The sequence below is a fragment of the Sorex fumeus genome, unplaced genomic scaffold (genome assembly GCF_029834395.1).
Source record: "Sorex fumeus unplaced genomic scaffold, SorFum_2.1 ptg000030l, whole genome shotgun sequence".
Classification (NCBI taxonomy): domain Eukaryota; kingdom Metazoa; phylum Chordata; class Mammalia; order Eulipotyphla; family Soricidae; genus Sorex; species Sorex fumeus.
The window spans coordinates 4,315,985-4,336,114 of NW_026606087.1; the positions used below are offsets into that span (position 1 = coordinate 4,315,985).

General features: G+C 46.7%; 1 protein-coding gene across 11 annotated transcripts in view; it reads right to left on the reverse strand.

The window, feature by feature from the left end:
* BMAL1 (basic helix-loop-helix ARNT like 1) overlaps nt 1–20,130 on the reverse strand; it is a 105,573-nt gene that overhangs the window by 1,068 nt on the left and 84,375 nt on the right. For 8 of the 11 annotated variants that reach the window (XM_056115846.1, XM_056115848.1, XM_056115850.1 and 5 more), the window contains 9 exons: nt 18,984–19,101; nt 16,177–16,326; nt 14,032–14,278; nt 11,808–11,914; nt 10,432–10,582; nt 9,743–9,828; nt 8,297–8,405; nt 5,735–5,828; nt 252–354 (listed from right to left, as the gene is read on the reverse strand). In XM_056115846.1, coding sequence (XP_055971821.1) covers nt 252–354; nt 5,735–5,828; nt 8,297–8,405; nt 9,743–9,828; nt 10,432–10,582; nt 11,808–11,914; nt 14,032–14,278; nt 16,177–16,326; nt 18,984–19,101 — 1,165 coding nt within the window. The remainder of the gene's footprint in view (nt 1–251; nt 355–5,734; nt 5,829–8,296; nt 8,406–9,742; nt 9,829–10,431; nt 10,583–11,807; nt 11,915–14,031; nt 14,279–16,176; nt 16,327–18,983; nt 19,102–20,130) is intronic. The other 3 variants (XM_056115851.1, XM_056115849.1, XM_056115854.1) reach the window with 1 other exon arrangement.

The following is a 20,130-nucleotide window of genomic DNA, read 5'->3' on the forward strand; positions in this document are numbered from 1 at the left end:
CTGCAGAGATTATGTGCATTGTGTTCTGGGAGCAAGCCAGAGGCTAATGCTTTTTCTTCTTGAATTTCAAAGACAAACTTGGATTCCAACATCAGAACTCAGCCATTAAAGTCAGATTTAAACAATTTTTTCTTTTTGGAGAATGCTAGGTGTGTACTTAACTACTGAGCCACGTCTTGAGCCCTTAAGATTTAAACATTTACTTTGTTCCTTATATTTTACTAGCTTATTGCAATGGAAATTCCACTTACCAAGAATAGAAGAACTATCAGAATACGGATAACCTGGGTTATCCTGAGCCTGCCCTGGTAGTAAGCCACTGGAAGGAATGTCTGGAGTCCCTCCATTTAAAATCTACAAACAAAAGTGAAATTTACACATTATCATCAGTACCATAGGCCATGTCACCAAGAAAATGAGGTGTTACATAAGAGGAATGTGCAGGGAAAAGGCTTCAAATGGCTTCATTTCCTAATGGGTGATTTCAAAAAAATTGTTAGGAATAGTCACCGGAAGAAAAACCTTGCCCACAAAACTATTTGAGTCAGTCCACATAAGCAACTCAAACGCTGAATGAACCCTTGCTCAATTATCTTGAATCATACTGCTCACATATTTAAGGCCAAGGACTATAAACCTCAATGAGTCCAACTGGGCAGTTCAGCCTGTAAGGTAGGAGTGATATCTTAGAGCAACAATCTCAGATGTCGCCAAATAAGGGGTTGCCAAAACTGGGAACAGACAACTCTATACAGCATAATAAATGAACAACAACAAAAAAAATTAGAAGCAGATCTCACTCAAGCTATGCCACAGTTTACTTCAGTAACTGGTGGTTTAAATTAAGATAGACTGCTGAGAAATATTAGCATTCCTTGATAGTATGATTTTTAAATTACTATAGGTTACATGCTTATATCAGTGTTAATGTTTCTGATTTCAGTGTACATTATCATACCTGTGAGTATGATACCAAAGTGTCCAGGGCCCTCCATCAACATAGCCAAATGCTTAATTCTGTCTTCTTCTCCCCAGTTTTGTTCCCTGGCTGACCCATTATCAAAAAAGCATCCTTTGAGAAATATGCAACGAACTGAGTAGCTGCCAGTTTCAGGAGAAGCCGTGATTTTGGACCTTACCAGTAGGTGGCATTAAAACTTTATATCTACAGTTCAACCTTTCTAGCCTTGGGACTTTTACTTTCAAAAATAGAACTCCAGGAGCTGGAGCAGTAGCACAGTGGGTAGGGCATTTGCCTTGCACGCAGCCAATACTGCCGACACAAGTTCGATTCCCAGCATCCCATATGGTCCCCCAAGCACCGCCAGGAGTGATTCCTGAGTGCATGAGCCAGGAGTAACCCCTGAGCATCGCCGGGTGTGACCCAAAAAGCAAAAAAAAAAAAAAAAAGAACTCCAAAGAATTTTAATGTAGATGATAAATTTAATAGTAACTATACTTGAAATTGAGTTTCTTCGGTTTGTTTTTTTGGCCACATCGGCTGTGCTCAGTGCTTACTCCTGGCAAGCTTGGGGGGACCATATGCAGTGCTAGGGATCAAATTCAGACAAGTGCCCTGCCCACTGTACAATAGCTCCAGCTCCTTAAAATTGAGTTTTTGAAAGATGTTACTATTGCATTAAAAAAAAAAACATCAGAATAAGTTCAATGTCTAGCTGAAGAGAATCTAACTGGATTCTTATGTCTGCTTTTTCCACTTAGTCTATTAGGTTGTATGAAACACAGTTTAATGGGAAAAAAATGAAAAATATTCCATGGATAAGAAGTCAAAAAAGGGGGCCAAAGAGATAGGGAAAATGGGGAGGGCATTTGCCTTGCACTCAGCCAACTTGGGATCGATCCCCGGCAACCTACTATGGTCTCCCAAGCTTGCCAGGAATGATCCCTTAGTGCAGAGTCTAAGCAACTCTGGATGTGACCCAGAAAAACAAAACAGAAATGGAAAATACTTTAAATCTTTTCAGGCAATCTTAATATCCTTTGATAAGACATAAATACTCAAGAAGTTTCTTAAAGTTAATTACAATATGCAATAAAATTACATTTTTGTACTATTGTGTGAAAATCCATTTTAGTATATCTTGGCACTTTTCGATAGAGGAGTCTTTTACTCTTGATTTTTTTAATATCTTGCTTTAGTCATTTGAAAACATTGAGTTGCAGATCTTCCAACTGTGACCTATTTCATTATTCAGTACCAAAACATCATCATTAATATTATTAACTCATAATAAGTATCTTTTTAAGTTCTGAAGAGCTGTCATTTAAAGTCACTCAAGTTTCAAATCCAAGCTTTTAATTTTTGCTTGAAATTAAAACAAAACAAAACTACATACTGTTGGTGGTAACAAATATTTTCAAGTTTTTTCCTTTAAGTGGAAGGGCCCCTTTATTAAAAAAAATTAATTCTCAGTGTCTTAAGTCTGAATAACAAGAGATAGTAAGAATTTAAGAGTCCAAAGAACAAAGCAATTAGTTAAACTTAGTCATACCAGTGATTTCCTCAAAACATGAATTGCTATTCTAAATAAGCTTTTCCAAACTCCTTATTTTGTAGCCCTATTTACTCAAAGCTTTTATGAAATAAGATTTTACTGCTTTCTTTCTGTTTTGGAGAATAATTTTTGGCTGGGGGCTACACCTGGCAGTGATGGGAAGGAGATATTGGGGAACAATGTAGTGTGGGCTTCCCATATGCATATCATGACACTAGCCCTCTGAATTATCTCTCTGGTCCTATTACAGACATTCTAAAATGAAACTGATTTTAAGTTTTGTGGTTTCATTTTTATTGTGGGAATGCATGGTGAAAATTACACTGGCTGTTGGGTCACTGCCCTTCTTTTTGCAAAAGTACCAGAAGTTTCAACCAGCACTGCTTTGGGTACTCTCAGTACACATATCAATACAGTGAAAGGAAAATATCAGTTTTTAGTTTTATTAATATTATTATTATTTTGCTTTTTGGGTCACACCTGATGATGCACAGGGGTTATTCCTGGCTCTGCACTCAAGAATTACTCCTGGCGGTGTTCGGGGGACCATATAGGATGCTGGGAATCGAAGCCGGGTAGACTGCATGCAAGGCAAATGCCCTACCCGCTGTGCTGTTGCTCCAGCCCTCTTAGCTTATTTTTTGAGAATGGTTTGACCTTGCAGACCCCTGAAAGGATATTGGTATCCCAAAACACCACAGTTGCTTTACCCGAACCAGCCCCTTAAAGACTGCTTTCCTATCCTGGAACCAAATAGGATCCCTACTTTCTAACTTGAACCTGAAAATACTAGCAGGTTAGAGAACTCCTTTTTGGACCTGCCAAGTTATAAAGTGATTAGGAAGGGATGGAAGCATGGAGCCGCCACCTTTTCTTTCGTGGCTTTCTTGTACTAGTTAATCCTGCAGTCATTTCCTGCAATAATTCCTATCTTATTTAGATTGTTCTTAGAAAGTCTTGCTATTGAGAACTCATGAGGAAACACATTAGAATTTTTTCCCCAGGGCTAGAGAGATAGTACACTGGTAGGGCCTTTGCTTTGCATGTGGGCAACCTGGGTTTGGTCCCTGGCACTAAATATGAAGTGATCCCTAAGTGCAGTGATCCCTGAGCACCGCTGGGTGTGGCCCAAAAACAAAAAAAAGAACTTTCTAGATTAATTTTTAAAAGTCTAAGGGATACCTCAAAATACTGGTACTTTGTGATGCAGAGTAGTCTAAAATATTTAGAAAATGTGAAAATAATGACAAGAGACTTGAATTTTATTTGAGGCTATACTTATTAAATTTGTAGGCTAATTAACATTTGGGAGCCTGAATTTTTGTCACATAAAGTTGTAAGAATGGGAGAATGCACAGTAAAGTTGCTTGAGTAATGTTTAAGCACTCTACTGGAATAATAACCCTTCAAAACAGTAGTGGGGGAACTGGAGCAATAGCACAGCAGGTAGGGCGTTTGCCTTGCATGCGGCCGACTCCGGTTCGATTCCCAGCATCCCATATGGTTCCCTGAGCACCGCCAGGGGTAATTCCTGAGTGCAGAGCCAGGAGTAACCCTTGTGCATCTCCAGGTGTGACCCAAAAAGCCAAAAAAAAAAAACAGTAGTGGGGGATAGGAGATAGGAGTGCAGGTTTCCTCAGTTTGGGACTTCATACGCAAAAATACTTTACTAACATATGAGCCCTTGATAAAACAAACTAGGCAGACATATGGCAAAGACAGGCTTCAAACTCAGGACTTTCTTTGACAGTAGTACCCTAACTTTTAATTACTGACTTAATCTCTTAGAGAAAGCAAAACATTTTCTATAGAAACTTTTGTAGATGATGATTCGTGTATAAAATGGAAATAAAGGTGACCCTGTCAGAGTCCTGAGCTTACTACCTGTCTTCTCGCCCAGCTACCCCTGCCCCACTGCACCACAGATAATATAAACCCCCTCTGAAATGCACTTCTGGGAACTCATGTCCTGTTTTTATTACAGTTTATGCCTTGTGAGTCTCAACTGTAAAAAGCTCATTCTTTCTCTGACTTGGGAGGTAGGGGTAAACATAAGTCCAAAGATAATGACTCATGGGTGAACCTAACCCATACTAATAAGAGGCACTGTACATTTATGTTCTGCAGTGTACATAGACCTTGTTAAGTTCTCTGGCAAATATGAAAACTGGTGATTAAATTCTAAACCTATTTAGAAAAGTTTTCTAAGCAGCTCGTCATGCGAACTGGTGATAAGCTACTTGTGTCCAATGCAGTCACATCAGAGGATACACAGACCACAGTGTATTCCACATAATCAGACGACTGGTCACAGACCACTGCATTCCGCATTGCCAAAAGCACAACTTGCCCTTCCAAAGCATTCTCGGTGGTATTGATGGTGTTACCTTTCCACTACCGAGTGATAGCACAGCGGTAGGGTGTTTGCCTTGCACGCAGCCAACATGGCCGACCTGAGTTCGATTCCTCTGTCCCTCTCGGAGAGCCCGGCAAGCTACTGAGAGTATCTCGCCCGCACGGCAGAGCCTGGCAAGCTACCCGTGACATATTCGATATGTCAAACACAGTAACAACAAAGTCTCCAATGGAGACGTTACTGGGCCCACTTGAGCAAATCAATGAACAGCGGGAGGACAGTGACAGTGACCTTTCCACTAGGCACTGTCTTCCCCACCCCCACCTCCTGTCCCCTTGAAAATGCCCGGCAAAGAACTAGTTTTCCATTTTGTTTTTTTACTCAGTACTCAGGGCTTATTCCTGGTTCTCTGCTCAGTGATCACATGTGGCTCATTCATCAGGGATTGAACCTAGGTCAGCTGCATGCAAGGCAAGCACTTTACCCATTGTACTAGTTCTTAGCCCCAAGAACTAGTTTTCTATGTGAACCACTCACTGACCCCTCCTTACTCAATGCTCTTGAATTGCTTCCTTGCAACATACCAATAATTCTTCATCCCTCAGAACAACTGCTCTCTGCTATTGTTCAATTCCCCTACTCATTTCTGATAAATTCTGAGGATGTCACAGCCTTCCTAGCTCTGCCAGTATGCTTTCTGCACCCCGCCTTTATGGATGCATTTACTGCGAGGAAAAGGGGACCTAACTTCTTTTGATAACTACAACTCTAATTCTATACTCCCACGCTAAACATTTCAAAACTTGGGCAAGGAATCATCTAAATGAGAGGGGTCTCTTAGTGTAAGGGTTAGCAGACTTACCCTTTTGCCTCCCGGAGAAGAGGCATCAGGAGGAGGTGTACTCGTGATGTTCAATGGGCTAGAGCCACAGCTGGAAGGTGATGACCCCCTTATCCTGTCAAGAGAAAAGAGGAGTTAGCTGCATTGCCTTTCCTTCCTCCTCTTCCCCAGAGGGCATAGGTTTGTTGAGGGGTGGAGAAGAATAAATATCTGGACTAGGGATAGGCTCCATTTAAAAAAGGCTACCAAGTAACTAGTCTGTGTAAGCCACATTATATAGAAGCTACTCGGCCCTGCCAATCTACAGAAACAGTTAGTGTAGTTGTGTTGCAACTGAAATGTCTGAAGAAGCAAGTGAGAAGCTGGGCTTATCCAATAGGAAGGTGATCTAGGATGCAGATCCTGGAATAAAGCATCTCAGTAACAAAGCCCTTGAAACAGGAATTACATTTCAGATTGGTGAATTTCAGATAACTGCTTTTATCTCTTCACAGAATGCAGATTTTACAGTTGGAAGAGATCTTAGAAGTTCACCTTCTTATTTCTAGTACCATGTACTGGAACCCTGAACAAATGCATTCACCTCTTCCCTGTTCAAACATGTTCAGTTAGTGAAAGTCTCAAGGTGATAGAGGATGCCAGGGTGGTGAGGGCACAGCTAGGAAGTAGCCCTGAACAGCAGTACGTTGTCAACATCATCTTCTAAGACTAGTGGGGATGAAAAAAATGCATCTGGCCTTCCTCCACAGTGTCTTTCTAGCATTTTAAAGTTTTACAGAACAAAAGAGAATTATAAATGCATGCAAAATCTTTTGAGGCTGAAGCCCCCAGCAAAGGGAGCTATGGTTTGGCAATGAAGCTAGCATTGAGAGAGGGGCAACTATGCCACCACCAGGTTCCTGGTTCCTGCATGGATAGATGAAAAGCCTGTTGGCCACTCCGGGGCCCCGCCTCTACTAGCCAGCAGCCCTTTAGCTCTTGGTTTTACTATCTTTTTTTGTGGATTGTGAGAGAACAAGTGGGCACAAAAGCTCTATACTATGTACTCTGAGCACAGAGGCTACTAATGGTTTACCAAGAAACTGCAGAATGTCTCACCTTTCCTAGGTAAAACCACAATTTTGCCAGGATCTCCATCTTGGAATTACCTTTTCATTGCCATTTTATCCTCAAACTTAGTTCTCAGTGTTAATTTATTTTTTGGGCAGTATCATCTCTGTTGGGTAGACCTCATTCCTGGCTGTTAGTCAAATCTCTTCCTATTCCTGTACAAATTCTACAGTGCTTATATTAATTCACCTCTTTGTAGATATGCTCAGCATCCTACAATAAATGGGTTCCTATGTTCAAAATTACTTACAATGGGAGAATTCTTAGAATCTCCCATTGTAGCTCTGTGGCTATAAGCTGAAGCGACTTTTGTACCATGATTATGCCCAAAGAAGAAAAACCTGTCCCCCATCACAAAACCCAGCTCAGATGGTCTTCGAGCTTTTCCTCCCTTGCTTGCTCAGGAACTCTCCCTCTTTATTATCAAAGAGAAAATAGACTTCACAAAGACTGTGAGATCCTTGAGGTGAAAATCTATGTTATATTGTTGGATGGTCTTAAGCAAAGCACAGGGTGTAGTGGCTGGACAGAACCCTATCCTCGGGTCCTCTGCACACCCCCTCCAGCTCCCTGAAGCAGACACAAATCGAGTTGATCATTACACTGGGGCTGGAAGAGACAGTGACCTGTGAGCCTCTCTATGGGCAGTGAAAACCAAGGTCAGCCACTAGTTACCTGAGAACCAATTCAGGGAAAATGATCTTCCCTTTCTTGTGATGTTATTTTCTGTCTGCATTCCTAGGAAGTTGGTTACCTTCCCCTGCTGTCAAATTCAAAGGGACTTACGACACCTGCATCTCTCTCAATATTAGACTTAAGTTTGGAGTTCTCATTATGGATTAGTTCCCATTCTAGGAAATTCCTGGAGTTCCTGCATACTCCTGAAGCAATCCTCAGAGATAGATACTGCCTTCTTTTTACAGCTTAAATCAACCATGACCAAGAAGGTAAAAGTACATGCAGCTAAGTGGAGAATAAGAGCTCAAGCCCAGGTAAATAGTTTTGTTTTATGTGATAAGAAGTTATGCTCATTAGCTGACGGGCCTGGTCTCTGCTACTAACCCTGGACAGCTTTCTGGTTGGAGAAAGTGGGTGTTCGGTTAAGGGCCTGCTCACAGCTCTGCGTTACTCTTTATTGAACTTTACCAGAAGCTTCTTGAATCACATACGAAGTAATCAAGTTGACCTTCCCAAAGCAGTTCCCTTTAGCTCTGGCCTATTTGGTTACATTTTTCTAAGGCAGGAGACCCTCAATCTCAGCACTGCTGCCACTGCAGGATGGCTGTGAGCAGTGTGGGGGGCCAGGGGGATCTGTTCTTGCTGCTGGATGTCGAGTAGCAGCCACCCATTTAGCTGTGACCATGTTGCGGGGGGGGGGGGGGGAGTCTCCAGATATTACAAAACATTCCTTGGTGGGGAGGAAGGGGGCCAAGTGCCCTGGGTTGAAGGGTGCAGCCAGAAGGGGTTACTTACCTGTGAATTTCCATGATTTCCTCAGCAATCATTCGACCTATTTTTCCTGCCCCAGCCCTTGTTCCCCCTGGAATCCCTGGAACAGTGGGATGGGTCCTCTTTGGGCCACCTATAACAAAGGAATCAGAGTGGGAGAGGGGAAAATCAAGGAAACGCTATCACAGGTTAAACTGAAAAGCCAGTTCATCCCATGAAACACTGGAAATTCAGTGTTAGGGTTTTTTGTTTGTTCTGTTTGCCTTGTGGGCTATCAGACCCATAGAATGCTGGGAAAAGGCTCAAGTTTCCTTCCAGGAGCAGGAAGGAAACTTGACATGAAAATTCTAACTTCCGTCATGTACTCAACATCCACTCACTACTGAATACCACTGTGCTGAGCACTGGGAGAGTGTCGGCATCCTGCCCCAAGCAGCTCACAGGCAAGCTCAGACAGACAAGATGAACATCGGCATAGCATGGGAGAAGTCTGACACCCAACCAGGCACCCAACTCATTCACAGCAGGGTGCAGCATCCCGGAACAGTTGAACACTAAGCTGAATCTGGAGAAATAGAAATTAGTCTGTCAGAGATAAGAGAGGGCAGGGGGGAATATGTTACAGGGACAGCCACCAACATAGGCAAGGCCACTGAGGCAGGACAAAACACCAGAGACTATGCAAAGAACAGATCCCAAAATGATGCTGAGGATGTGGCTGTCTACAAAGGGCCTGCTTGCCATGTCAATAAATCTAGAGAGTTTCCGCCAGGAGTCGAGGAGGACCAAAGGACTTTACAGAGAAACAGCACAGGCATGTGTGTGGGTTGTGGGAAAACCTGCTGCATGGAGAATGACTGAAGAGGGGATGGGGGAGATAGCAGGGCTGGGCAGTTTTCCCAGGGATCCCAGCAAGAGATGAAGGGAATCTGCAGTGACAGCAAGGCCAGGGCAATGGGGGGGAAGGAGTGGGGGGAAAGGGAGAGCGTCTGCAGAGTTAGAGAGGGCTGGAGCTCAGCAGAGAGGCTGGCTGAGTCACTGATGGAGAAAGGTGGGTCGGGCAGAGCGGGCCCTGAGAATGGCTGAGTCTCGAGTGCAGGCCGAGGGCTTGGGGCTGAGCACCTGGACAGAGGCCCTCTGGGTTTGGTCCATACCTTAGAGCTGGCAGACACCCTCCTCCCACCACAGGGTTGAGTGACCATCCCCCAACAGCACTTCAGACTAAGCCTCCAGATAGCACCGGGAGGCTGAGGTGGGGCAGCCAGTGTGAAATGTGGGGCCTTCAAAGCCCAGTGGCCTCCAGGAAGGCCAGGGTACCTTCCGGGAATTCTGGCTCCCGGGAGCAAGCCGCCAGTGTCCTCGGTGCTCAGCCCCTCCATGCTTCCCATGTTACGGTGGCTGGGGACCCCCAAGTAGTTGTAGGGAGAGTATGTGGGCCACCAGCAGCTTCTCGTGGCTGCACGTAGTTACCTTCTCCTGTAGGCAGCATGTCCATGCTGTGGGGGGATGCTGTGAGCTGCGGGAAGCTAGGGTCACCGCCTTCCAGAACGTTGGCTCTGTGAACATACAAGCAATGAGGAAAGGTACGTCTGGCCCACTCAGTACCCTGCACCTTTCCACATGGCCCAGATGGACAGTGTCCAGGTCCATGGCCTCAATGCCTACCTGGGCCTGCATAATAATTGAGTGCATTCACTGTCTCCCACCAGTCTGGCCCCTCAGCTCTGGACCCCCAGGGTAGACAAGGTGGAGAGCAGGCCTGGTCAAACAGGAGTGCCTCCCAGCCCTGCTGTCCCTCTGCTGGCAGCCAGCGCTCCGGTCACCAGCCTCTCCTCAGCTGAGGCCGAGCAGGGCCAGGGAGGTGTGTGCCCCCTCCCAAGCAGGACCTGTAGGACCTGCAGGCTGCCTGCTTTCCCAGGAAGGGGAGGCAGCGGTTTCCTGGAGCAGTTCCACAGACAGGCTCCTGCGTGCTTTGAGCCCTGCAGCTCATCCTCTGTGAACAGCCCTTTGAGCTCTGGCCAGCCCTGGGGTTTCACAGGCCATTAGTAACTTGGCATGAAAGGATGTGAGATTGGCCGCGCCTGGGCCCGTCCTGGGGAAGGCACCCAAGGCACTGTGTGATTCCACCAGAAGCATCTGAGATAGGGAGGCGAACTTACAAAACAACGGTGTTGGTGGAGACGATGTATTCGACTTCCTTGGTCCAAGGGTTCATGAAACTGAACCAGCGACTCCGTAGTGTGATGAATGAACCATCTTTGATCTTAAACTTATAGCAATTAGTCGTAATCTTTTCCCTTGTCTGCAAAACTAAAAATACCAAGAAAGCACAAATGTCACTTCCTCTGATCTGTGTATTAAATTAACCAAATGCCACGCTCACACAGGCCCTGATGCCTTCACTCCTCAAAGCATTAAGGCAGCAGGCACGCCAGAACACACAGTGTCTGGGGTTCGGATTCACAGCCTTCCAATTAATTAGTGAACCTATTATTATTTGTCAAGAGTATATGAATGAAGGCGATTCAGGAAACTGCAGGCAATAATTGTGTGCATTCAAGATACCTAAGTTGGGAACTGCTATGAAGAGACATCAACAAAATCAAAGAAGCCCTGTTCTCTGCCATCACAAAATCTGTGGGCAGCTCAGCATTTTGGGGTCAGGGGGCGGGGGTCCCAAACTGCATTTTCTCGTGTAGCCAAGGCACTGAACACAGGCGCCAGTCTCTGACTCCTGCTGTCTCCTCTCCACAGGCAAGGGACAGAGGGAGGCAAGGGACTAGTTCAGATCCAGCACAAGGCAGGAGGAAGAATTCAGCAGCCCTCAGGAATGGCAGCTCCTGCTGTGTTGGAGACTGGGCCAGGCCAGCTGGAACACGAGATCTCTGGAGGTAGAGATCAGGAAGTAAGTGGGGGCCAGGAGATGGCCATCATCTTTGTCTTAGAAGAGCTTCCCCAGGAGGAAGGGCTTTACATAGGTTGATTGTGCTACCTCACCTAGGTGTAGTTGCTCCCCCAATGCTTGGAGGTTGGGCTCTAGACTAAGGCTGTGAGACTGGACGTGGAGGGATGAGCATAGGAGATAGAAGGAATACAGGAGTAGACAAAGGAGGCAGAGGGAGACAAGATTGGAATAAACTGTGACTGATCACCAACCAGCCTGGTGGCCCTGTTCCCTCCTTCATGCATCTGTTGGCGGTGGCTGCAGGCTGGGGTGGGAAAGCGGCTCATGGCCACCGAACACACGCAGGAGAGAGCCCACCTCGTTCACTTATTTATTTTGTGAATACACAGAGTCCAGGTAAGTTTCCTGAATGAGAGAGCCTTCCAGAAACTGCAAAGGCCAACATACAGAAAATTGCATGGTGACATGATCTGTAAGGAGATAAAACAGGCCCGAGAAGAAATGACCTGAAGACTCCTGGCTGGCTGACTCCCATGCCACTGGGAGACAATTTCTCTGGAAGGTAATGTGAACTAGTCTAGAAGCAGGGGGATGATTGAAATTTAAGATCTATCACACAGCCCAGCTTACCTTGCCTATGACAGTCTGCAAGATGTCCTATGTCATCTTGGTGAAAATATTCATAACATGACGTGCCTAGAAGTTCTTGCGGTAAATATGCCAAAATAGCTGTTGCCCTAAAAATAAAGATAATTCAAACAGAAAGAAGGAAGGAAGGAAGGAAGGAAGGAAGGAAGGAAGGAAGGAAGGAAGGAAGGGAGGGAGGGAGGGAGGGAGAGAAGGAAGGAAGGAAGGGAGGGAGGGAGGGAGGGAGGGAGGGAGGGAGGGAGGGAGGGAGGGATGGATGCAGGAGGAAAAGAGGGAGGGAGGAAGAAAAGAAAAAAATTCAGATGATGAACATCTCTGTCGCAGATAAACCCTGCTTGCTCTCAGTGAGAACAAGTTCAAAGCTGGGTGGATTTCTGGGAAGTTTACTAGGTTTATTTTCCCCAGGTGACAAATTGAATTGAGGTAATACATGGAAAGTGAAGAAGCCTTTCAAAGGGGCTCTCAAAAATGCAATTCCAGTATTTTGTGGCTATCTTCAATAGCCAGAAAAATTATTAATATGTGAGTATTCTTTTTTTGGTTTTGTTTTGGGGTCATGACTCGCTGTGCTCAGGGCTTACTCCTGATTCTGTATTCAGGTATCACTCTTGGCAGTTTCAGAGAATTGGGGAATTCCAGGTGTGTGTGTGCATGTGCATGCATGTGTGTGTGTATGTATGTATGTAATTCCAGGGTTATACACACAATTCCAGGGATCGAACATGGATAGGCCATATGCAAGGCAAGCTCCTTACGTGCTGAACCATCTCTTCCTCCCATTAGGAGTACCCGAAGGGATAGCAGAGAGCACTGGGAAATGTGGGACTATAATGTGTTAGTTATGAATCCTGGCTCCAGAAACTATACAACCAAGATCCTGGAAGTACACGGCTGCATTTGTGGCCGGACAACTTCTTATTCTCTAATTCCTGTTGTCAGAGAACCCAGCAGGCTACTGAGAGTATCATGCCTGCATATATGCCTGACTGGGAACATCTGTAAAGGTGATTCGAGGCTGCTCCAAAAGCCTCCATTCCTCTAGGAGAGCCCGGCAAGCCACCAAGAGTATCCTGCTCGCACAGCAGAGCCTGGCAAGCTCTCCATGGCGTACTTGATATGCCAAAAGCAGTAACAATGATGGTCCTCATTCCCCTGATCCTGAAAGAGCCCCCAATATGTCATCGGGCTACACTAGCACGTGACAGGGACGAATGGAGACGTTACTGGGCCCACTCGAGCAAATCAATGAACAACGGAGTGATAGTGATAGTGATGAATCCTGGCAGCTAGTCAGGCGCTGGGCCTCAGCTCTTTATCCACACAACTCAAGACTGGACTACACTATTGCTGTCCAACAGAACTTTCTGCTGTGATGGGAATTATCTACTTCTGCACTGTCGGCTACTGAGTTCTTGAGATGTGACTGAGCCTGAGAAATTGTTTTATTTCTTATTGCAATTTAAATGGATGTATGAGTTGCCATTGACTACTGTACTGGACAGGTTAAGACTATCTCATCTAGGGGCTGGAGTGACTGTACAGTGAGTAGGGCGTTTGCCTTGCACGCAGCCAGCCCAGGTTCAATTCCCAGCATCCCATACGGTCCCACGAGCACACCAGGAGTAATTCCTGAGTGCAAAGCCAGGTATAACTCCTGTGCATCGCCAGGTGTGACCCAAAGAAAGCCAAATAAATTAATTTTTTTAAAAAAAGACTATCTCATCTTTTCCATATCCTGAATTCCAGACACTCAAATCTAGGTAATGGTGCTGGGATATTCATAGATTCATCGAGCTTGCGAGGCTGTTTCTCTCCCAGTCATGCCCATCAAACCACACCGACACCAATGTAACTGTCTCAACATGCTAAAGAATGACACAAAACCTCTGTGTTGATGAGAATATCCTCCTATCTAATTTTTTCAGGAGAGGTCACCATTCTCTGAGATAGCCAATGGACAACCCATATAGTTTCTCCTTCACTCAATAGCTGAAAAACGGCTTTGTTCTAGGGCACTATAAATTTTGGTGGGGGACATGGAGGGGGCTTGGGTCATACCTGGTAATGCTCAGGGTTTACTCTTGACTATGCTCAGGGGACCATATGGGATGCCAGGTTTCAAACCCAGATTGGCGTGCAAGGTAAGCACCTTACCCATTGTACTACCTCTTCAGCCCCTGTTCTAGGGCACTCAGAACGCTCTTACCTCTGGTCTACAAAAACAAACTTCCCATCTATGGCGTGTCGAGAAACATATTCCATGGACTTCACCCTGATTTCCCCGTTCACCGGCTGTGGAACCACGTGAGAATGTAGCCGTCCAATGGCGACAAGGCAGCTAAGATTACAGCCCTCATTGTCTGGTTCATTATCTTCATCCAGACCCATTTTTGTGGGGGGCCAGCTTTTCAGATAGCCTGTGCTGTGGATTGTGCAGAAACTTTTTCGATCTGCTGGAAAGCAAAGTCCAGGGTTAATGTCAGTGCCACTTTGGAACATGGAGGCATAGGCGGCCTGGGGTGGGTAGGGATGCGGAGGGAGCCAAATACTAGCACAGCAAAACAAACCCCTATTATAGAACTATGATCCTGTCCTATACTTAACAGCAGGTGATATGCCAAGGGCATACAGACCAAGGAAGGAGTATGTACCATTGGTTGGGAGCGGATGGTAGCCCGGGAAAACAGTGTGGGCTGTGGGGCAAGGGTGAGTCCAGAGACTGTGGAAGCACAATGGTAACAAAGCTCAGGGTCAAGCTGGAAGCTGGAAGGCAAGTCAGCCTTCAGGGGCGGCAGATCACCTGGTAACGAATGTGTCCATCATTTTCAGTGAGGGAATGGAGAGTTTCACTTTTCAATGAAAAATTTTTGGCTATACTTGGCAAAGCTCAGGGCTTACTCCTGGCAGGCTTGGGGACTATCTGTGGTGCTGGGGATCAAACTTGGATCAGCTATGGGCCAGGCAAACATTTACCCTCTGCATTATATCTCTGGCCCCGGAGGGAATGAATTTCTACAGGCATTTAAGGGGGAAAGAGCAGAGTCAGATGTTGGTTTGGATGCTCTTGGAACTGAGTCAGCTGTGCATGGAAAGACAGCAAACAGGCATGCAGGAGGTTGAGGGGCTGTGCCGTGGCGGGCTCTGCAGAAGGAGCAGTGATGGTGCAGGGGCTGCTTCCAAACAGTACTGCTGGGAGACTGGGTCAATTTGGTGTGAAAGAAAGGAAATAGAGGTGACTCCACATTTAGATTGTGTGAGTAGTTGCTGGCATGATTCACTGACTTGGGGAAGAGGGACACAAAGTGTGTTTTTGAGGAGACAGAGGAAAGATTTCAATCTAGGGAATCTCATACAATGGACATGTCCTTATGGAGTGTTTCTCCAGCACCGAGTCTGTGCTAACTCCTGGGAGACAAATAGACATGCCTTTGCAAGCTTTCGGTCTACTGGGAAAACGGACATGAAACAAATCCTCACACACACATAACCGTGGAACTGCAACTGTTAAGTGCTACAAGGAGACAGAGGCTGTCTGAAGGATGGAGTGACAGACAGTGGAAGCCATTGATCTGAACGGCTGGCTCAGGGCACAGGAAGGAAGCAGCATGGCTGAAGGGCATCAGAGTGCAGCACCAAGCCCTAATAGAGTGTGTGTGTGTGTGGTGGTGGGGGGGGGGTGACTTTCACTCGCAGCACATTTAAGATGCCCTGGAGACAGAGAAACAGGCAGGTTCATTAAGGATTTGAAATCCAGGAGAGAACTCTGGGCTAGAGATGGATACTGGGGGCGGGGGCGGGGGGCCTCCTAGCCACAGCACTGAAAACACAGGGAGGGGCCACCGGACTCAGGTACAAGTCTATAGTAGCTTTAGTCCCGTGTGGAACAGAAGAAGCGCCCTAAAAGGTGGAATATGAACCAGGAAGCGTGCCTGGCATGGCCAAGGAGGTGGCAGAGACAAGAATGTGTTTTGACAGAAGCCTAGGGAAGAGAACACTTCAAGAAGGAGGGAAAATGTCTGGAGCATATGGCAACCCACAGGCCACTGGCACATGCAGGGGGTGTTGGTAGATGGTGTGGGGCAGGGAGCAGGTGGAACTGTGGCTGACAGTGGACTCTCCCAGCCACGGTAGAACAGGTCCAACCGATGAGCCTTCCTGGCCATCTCAGTCGTGGCGATGATACCAGGACTTTCCGGCTCCATAGTGGCCCTGGGGTAGAGGGGGGCTGTCCACGGCCAGGGACCCACTACTTTGACAAGGCAGGAATGCATTGGACCAAATCCCACTGAGAACACTGGATGCACGGACTAGCATGTGCCCAAGGTACAGAAGAGAGCTGTTCAATCATTACCTTTTTTCTTGGAGCAGGTGGAGGGGAAATCCTTGTCTTCGACCTTCACTGAAGGCCTGTTGCACTTCATCCTACAGAAGAAAGAACGTCGTGCTCCAGAACATAATCGGGACGGCCCAGGGGTTATATCTGTCTTAACTGGAAGTCCAGCTGCAAATCAATACACAAAACGGGACAAACTGAGAGTAGTGTCTGCTGGGAGGGGAGTGTGACCTTGCACAAAGCCTTTGCTTTCCTGCCTTACCATTTCATTTTTTTTTAATTTGGGGGTTTGGTTTGGGGGCCACTCCTGGCAGTACTCAGGGCTGACTCCTGGCTCTGCACTTAGGGATCATTCCCAGCAGTGCTCAGGGGTGCCAGGGATTGAACCTAGGTCCACCATTTGCAAAGCATCCTAGTTGCTATACTATCTCTCTCTGGCCCTTGCCTTTCTATTTAAAAAGTGACACAAAGGAGTTTTTCTCCTCTGCTTCAGCCTTTGTATGATGCCACATGTCCAGGTGTGGTGTGCCAGGATCTATTTACACATCATGCAGAATGCAGCTATGGGATGCATGCCCTAGATGTTCTTGAGGGGTAAACGTGTACCAGTGGTTTCTCTAGCAGGAGCTTAAGGCTGGGAAATGGGGACAGAAATTCACCAAGGAAAGATTAATTATAACCTGAGGTGTAGGACTGGTTAAGGCCAATAAAATGGCAGACAGTCTCTGCTTCCCACAGGAGAAGGGCAGAAATTATAAGCAGGATTTGGGCAACGGAGTAAGGGGAGAAGGAAGCAGGACTGTGCTTGCAAGCCTGGGAAAAGCACTCTGATGCCTTCTCCACACACAGAGTGTCGGGCCTCATTCTAGACCTTTGCTTTCCATGGTGGCAGCCACAAGCCATATGGAGCACGGGAAAGGGAGAGACACGGATGAGAGTGGCTGCACCCTCTGTGTGAAGACAGGATTTCAGAGGCCATTTGGTGCCATTTTGAAGGAGGAGTTCAGTTTTCCTGGGTTAAATACTATATTAAAATCTACATTTCTTTTCACTTTCACTGTGGCTGCCTGAATGCTGAGGCCTGCGGGGGTGGGGGGGGGGGGTGAGGGGGCACCTGCTCATGGCTGCCAGTGAGTGTACCGTGGTGTTGCAGCCCAGCTGAACCTGACTCTCTGAGGAGCAGCAGGCCCCTAACCCTGACGGGTCCACAGAGCAGGACAGCACAGAAAGTGATGCTCCATCCATATCTGGGAACACCAGTGCCCCACGGCTTCTTTTGAGCACAATCCCCGGAGGAGTGGGCACCGCTCAGGGCTTCCGATTTGTGCTCCCACCACCTCCCCCGGAGCCCTTCCTCAGCACCCGCCTGCACTGTGTCCCCGCGGGTGGTGAGGTCTTGGTGGCCCAGCCCTCCTCCCGCTGCTCCAGCAGCATCAAGCCTGGTGGCGCCACACCTCTGCCCCCGCTGCAGTCCCAGATGGTTTCCTTTGCTCCTCTGCTCCCTTCACCTGGCAAACATGGATTCATCTCTTCAAACCCACCTCACTTGTCATCTGCACCGTGACGCCTGTCCTATGCCCACAAGACAGATACTCATCCTTTCTAGATGCCAGCTGCCCCTATTATAAGGGTGCTTGTCCATCTCTGTCCCCCTGACTACACGACCCTGAAACAGCCTTAAGGGCCAAGTACAGCTTTTTGTTTTTTCCTTCTCAGGTCATTAATAAAATTTCAGGGTTGAACTATAAAAAGCAACTGGTACCTGGAACTGCATGGTGCCCACAGGTAGGAGAGGAGTGCCTTACTGAGAGGGTGGTATGAGAGATTCCTCTAGTGCTACTCCTGCCACAGACTATTAACTTGGAAGCAGGAAATGAGCTCAGTCATGGCAGCACTGGGCCGGGATTAAGACCAGTCCTGCTATCTAGCGTGCTTCCTTTGGGCTGGGACCTCTTCTGGATGCTGTATACCATTAGCATATTTAATCCTCCCAACAACTGGATGAAATAGGATCTTTTGCAAATAAGGCAACCAGGGCACAAAGAGATTAAGTAACCCAGGATCACACAGCTTGCAAATGGTGGGGCCAAGACAGGAATCTTGGTGATCTGGATCCAGAGTCCATACTTGTAATTCCAGAGTGTACAGCTTCCCTGAGCACTGAGCTCTGGCAAGCCTCTGGGATCTCATACAGAGGCAGAGAGAGGGTACCGGAAGCTGGGGGAGAACATGAACCCTGGCCCCACATTGCCAGAAGAAAGCCCACAGGGGAACCATCCTAACAAGGAACCATGTGGTCGAGAAAGTATTTCAACTTTTTAGGGAGAAAAAAAATGAAGCTGCATGTGTGTGACTCAGATAGACAGAGGTGACAGGAGGAGGAGAAACCAATCGGGCTGGTGAGAGCCCCTGACACTCAGCAGCACGCACCAGAAATTTCTGGATTCTGAAAAATCAATGAGGCAAAGTAGCTGCTTTTCTTCTCATTGACTTTAGACATTAAACTCTTCACAGGTAACCAAATGCAAGGCATAGAAATAACTATCCAACTACGTGTGCCTGGGGGCCGGGCAGGGTGGTATGTGCGGAGGCGGGTGTGAGGGGAAGCGGTGACCCCCATGTCCACCCATCCTTACTCAGTTTTTGAGGGGGCCATTGGGCCTCACCTGGCTCTACTCAGGGCTTACCCCTGGTTCTGTGCTCAGGGATCACTCCTGGTGGGCTTGGGGGACCACATATGGTGCCAGGGATTGAAGCCGGGTCAGCCATGTGCAAGGCAAGTGCCCTACCTGTGCAACTATCTCTGGCCCCCCAGCCCCACTCACTTTTTGCATCAATGAGCCGCTCCCGGGGTGCAGTGTCAGAGGAGGAGAGCTGCTCCTTGACTTTGGCGATATCTTTCGGGTGCAGGTAGTCAAACAGACTCTGCCCGATCAGATCATTCTGCAGGAAAGGCATGTCAATGAGTGACAGGTCAACAGCTCATGGAGTACAAACATGCCCTGTAAGGGCTTGGCCGTTTTATTGGGGGGCACACCCAATGGTGCTCAGGGGCTTACACCTGTCTCTACCTATGCACAGGGATCACTCCTGGCAGCGTTCCGAGGACCACATCAGATGTGAGGAATTGAGTCCTGGTCAGCCGTGTGCAAGGCAAGTGCCCTACTCGCTGTATTTATTATCTTCTCCAGCTTTTGTTTTTTAAACCATGAAAAATTTAAGTATTTCAGAGGTGAGCATATACATGAGCCTGTCTTTGTGTTTCCTGATTACTTTGTGTAAATACAATGAATGAGACATCAGAAATCAGATTTTGATAACACCCAAGTGGAAAAGGGCTCAGTTATATAAAAAGTTCATGATACTCTAAAGCCAGAGTCTTTTAGTGGCAAATTTTTTTTTTTTTACTTTTATCTGATGTCCGTAGATTCCCTTCTAAGCCCTCAGAGGAAAGCCTGCAGGCTGTGGGCGATGACTTGCTCCTGGAAAACTCTTTTTAAGCAAGTGGTATTATACTGTATGCTTAAACTGGTAGCAGGGACTCTAAAACCTTCTGGGCCAGAGAGATAGTACAGGCTTTAAGGTGCTTGCCCAGTTGCAGCTGACCCAGGTTCAATCCCAACACCCATATGGTCTCCTGAGCACAGAACCAGGAGTAACCCCTGAGTACCTCTTTGGAATAGTACTCCCCCCATACACAAATAAAAGCACATACATGAAAAACAAACAAAACCCTTCTTACAGAACTTCACTCTAAGCCTAGAAAGAGCAAAATACTTTGAAAAACATGTTTGCCTTTATGTAAATGTCACTTGATTCTTATGTTTTTCTGCCATTTCCATGCAACTACTTGCATGTAAATTACTGAATGAAGAAATGAGTCAAAACTTGAAAGATGTATCTTATATAACACAAAAATGTTCTGTTCTGGAAGTTGTCATAAACGCTTATCATTTGCTCCGACTAACAATA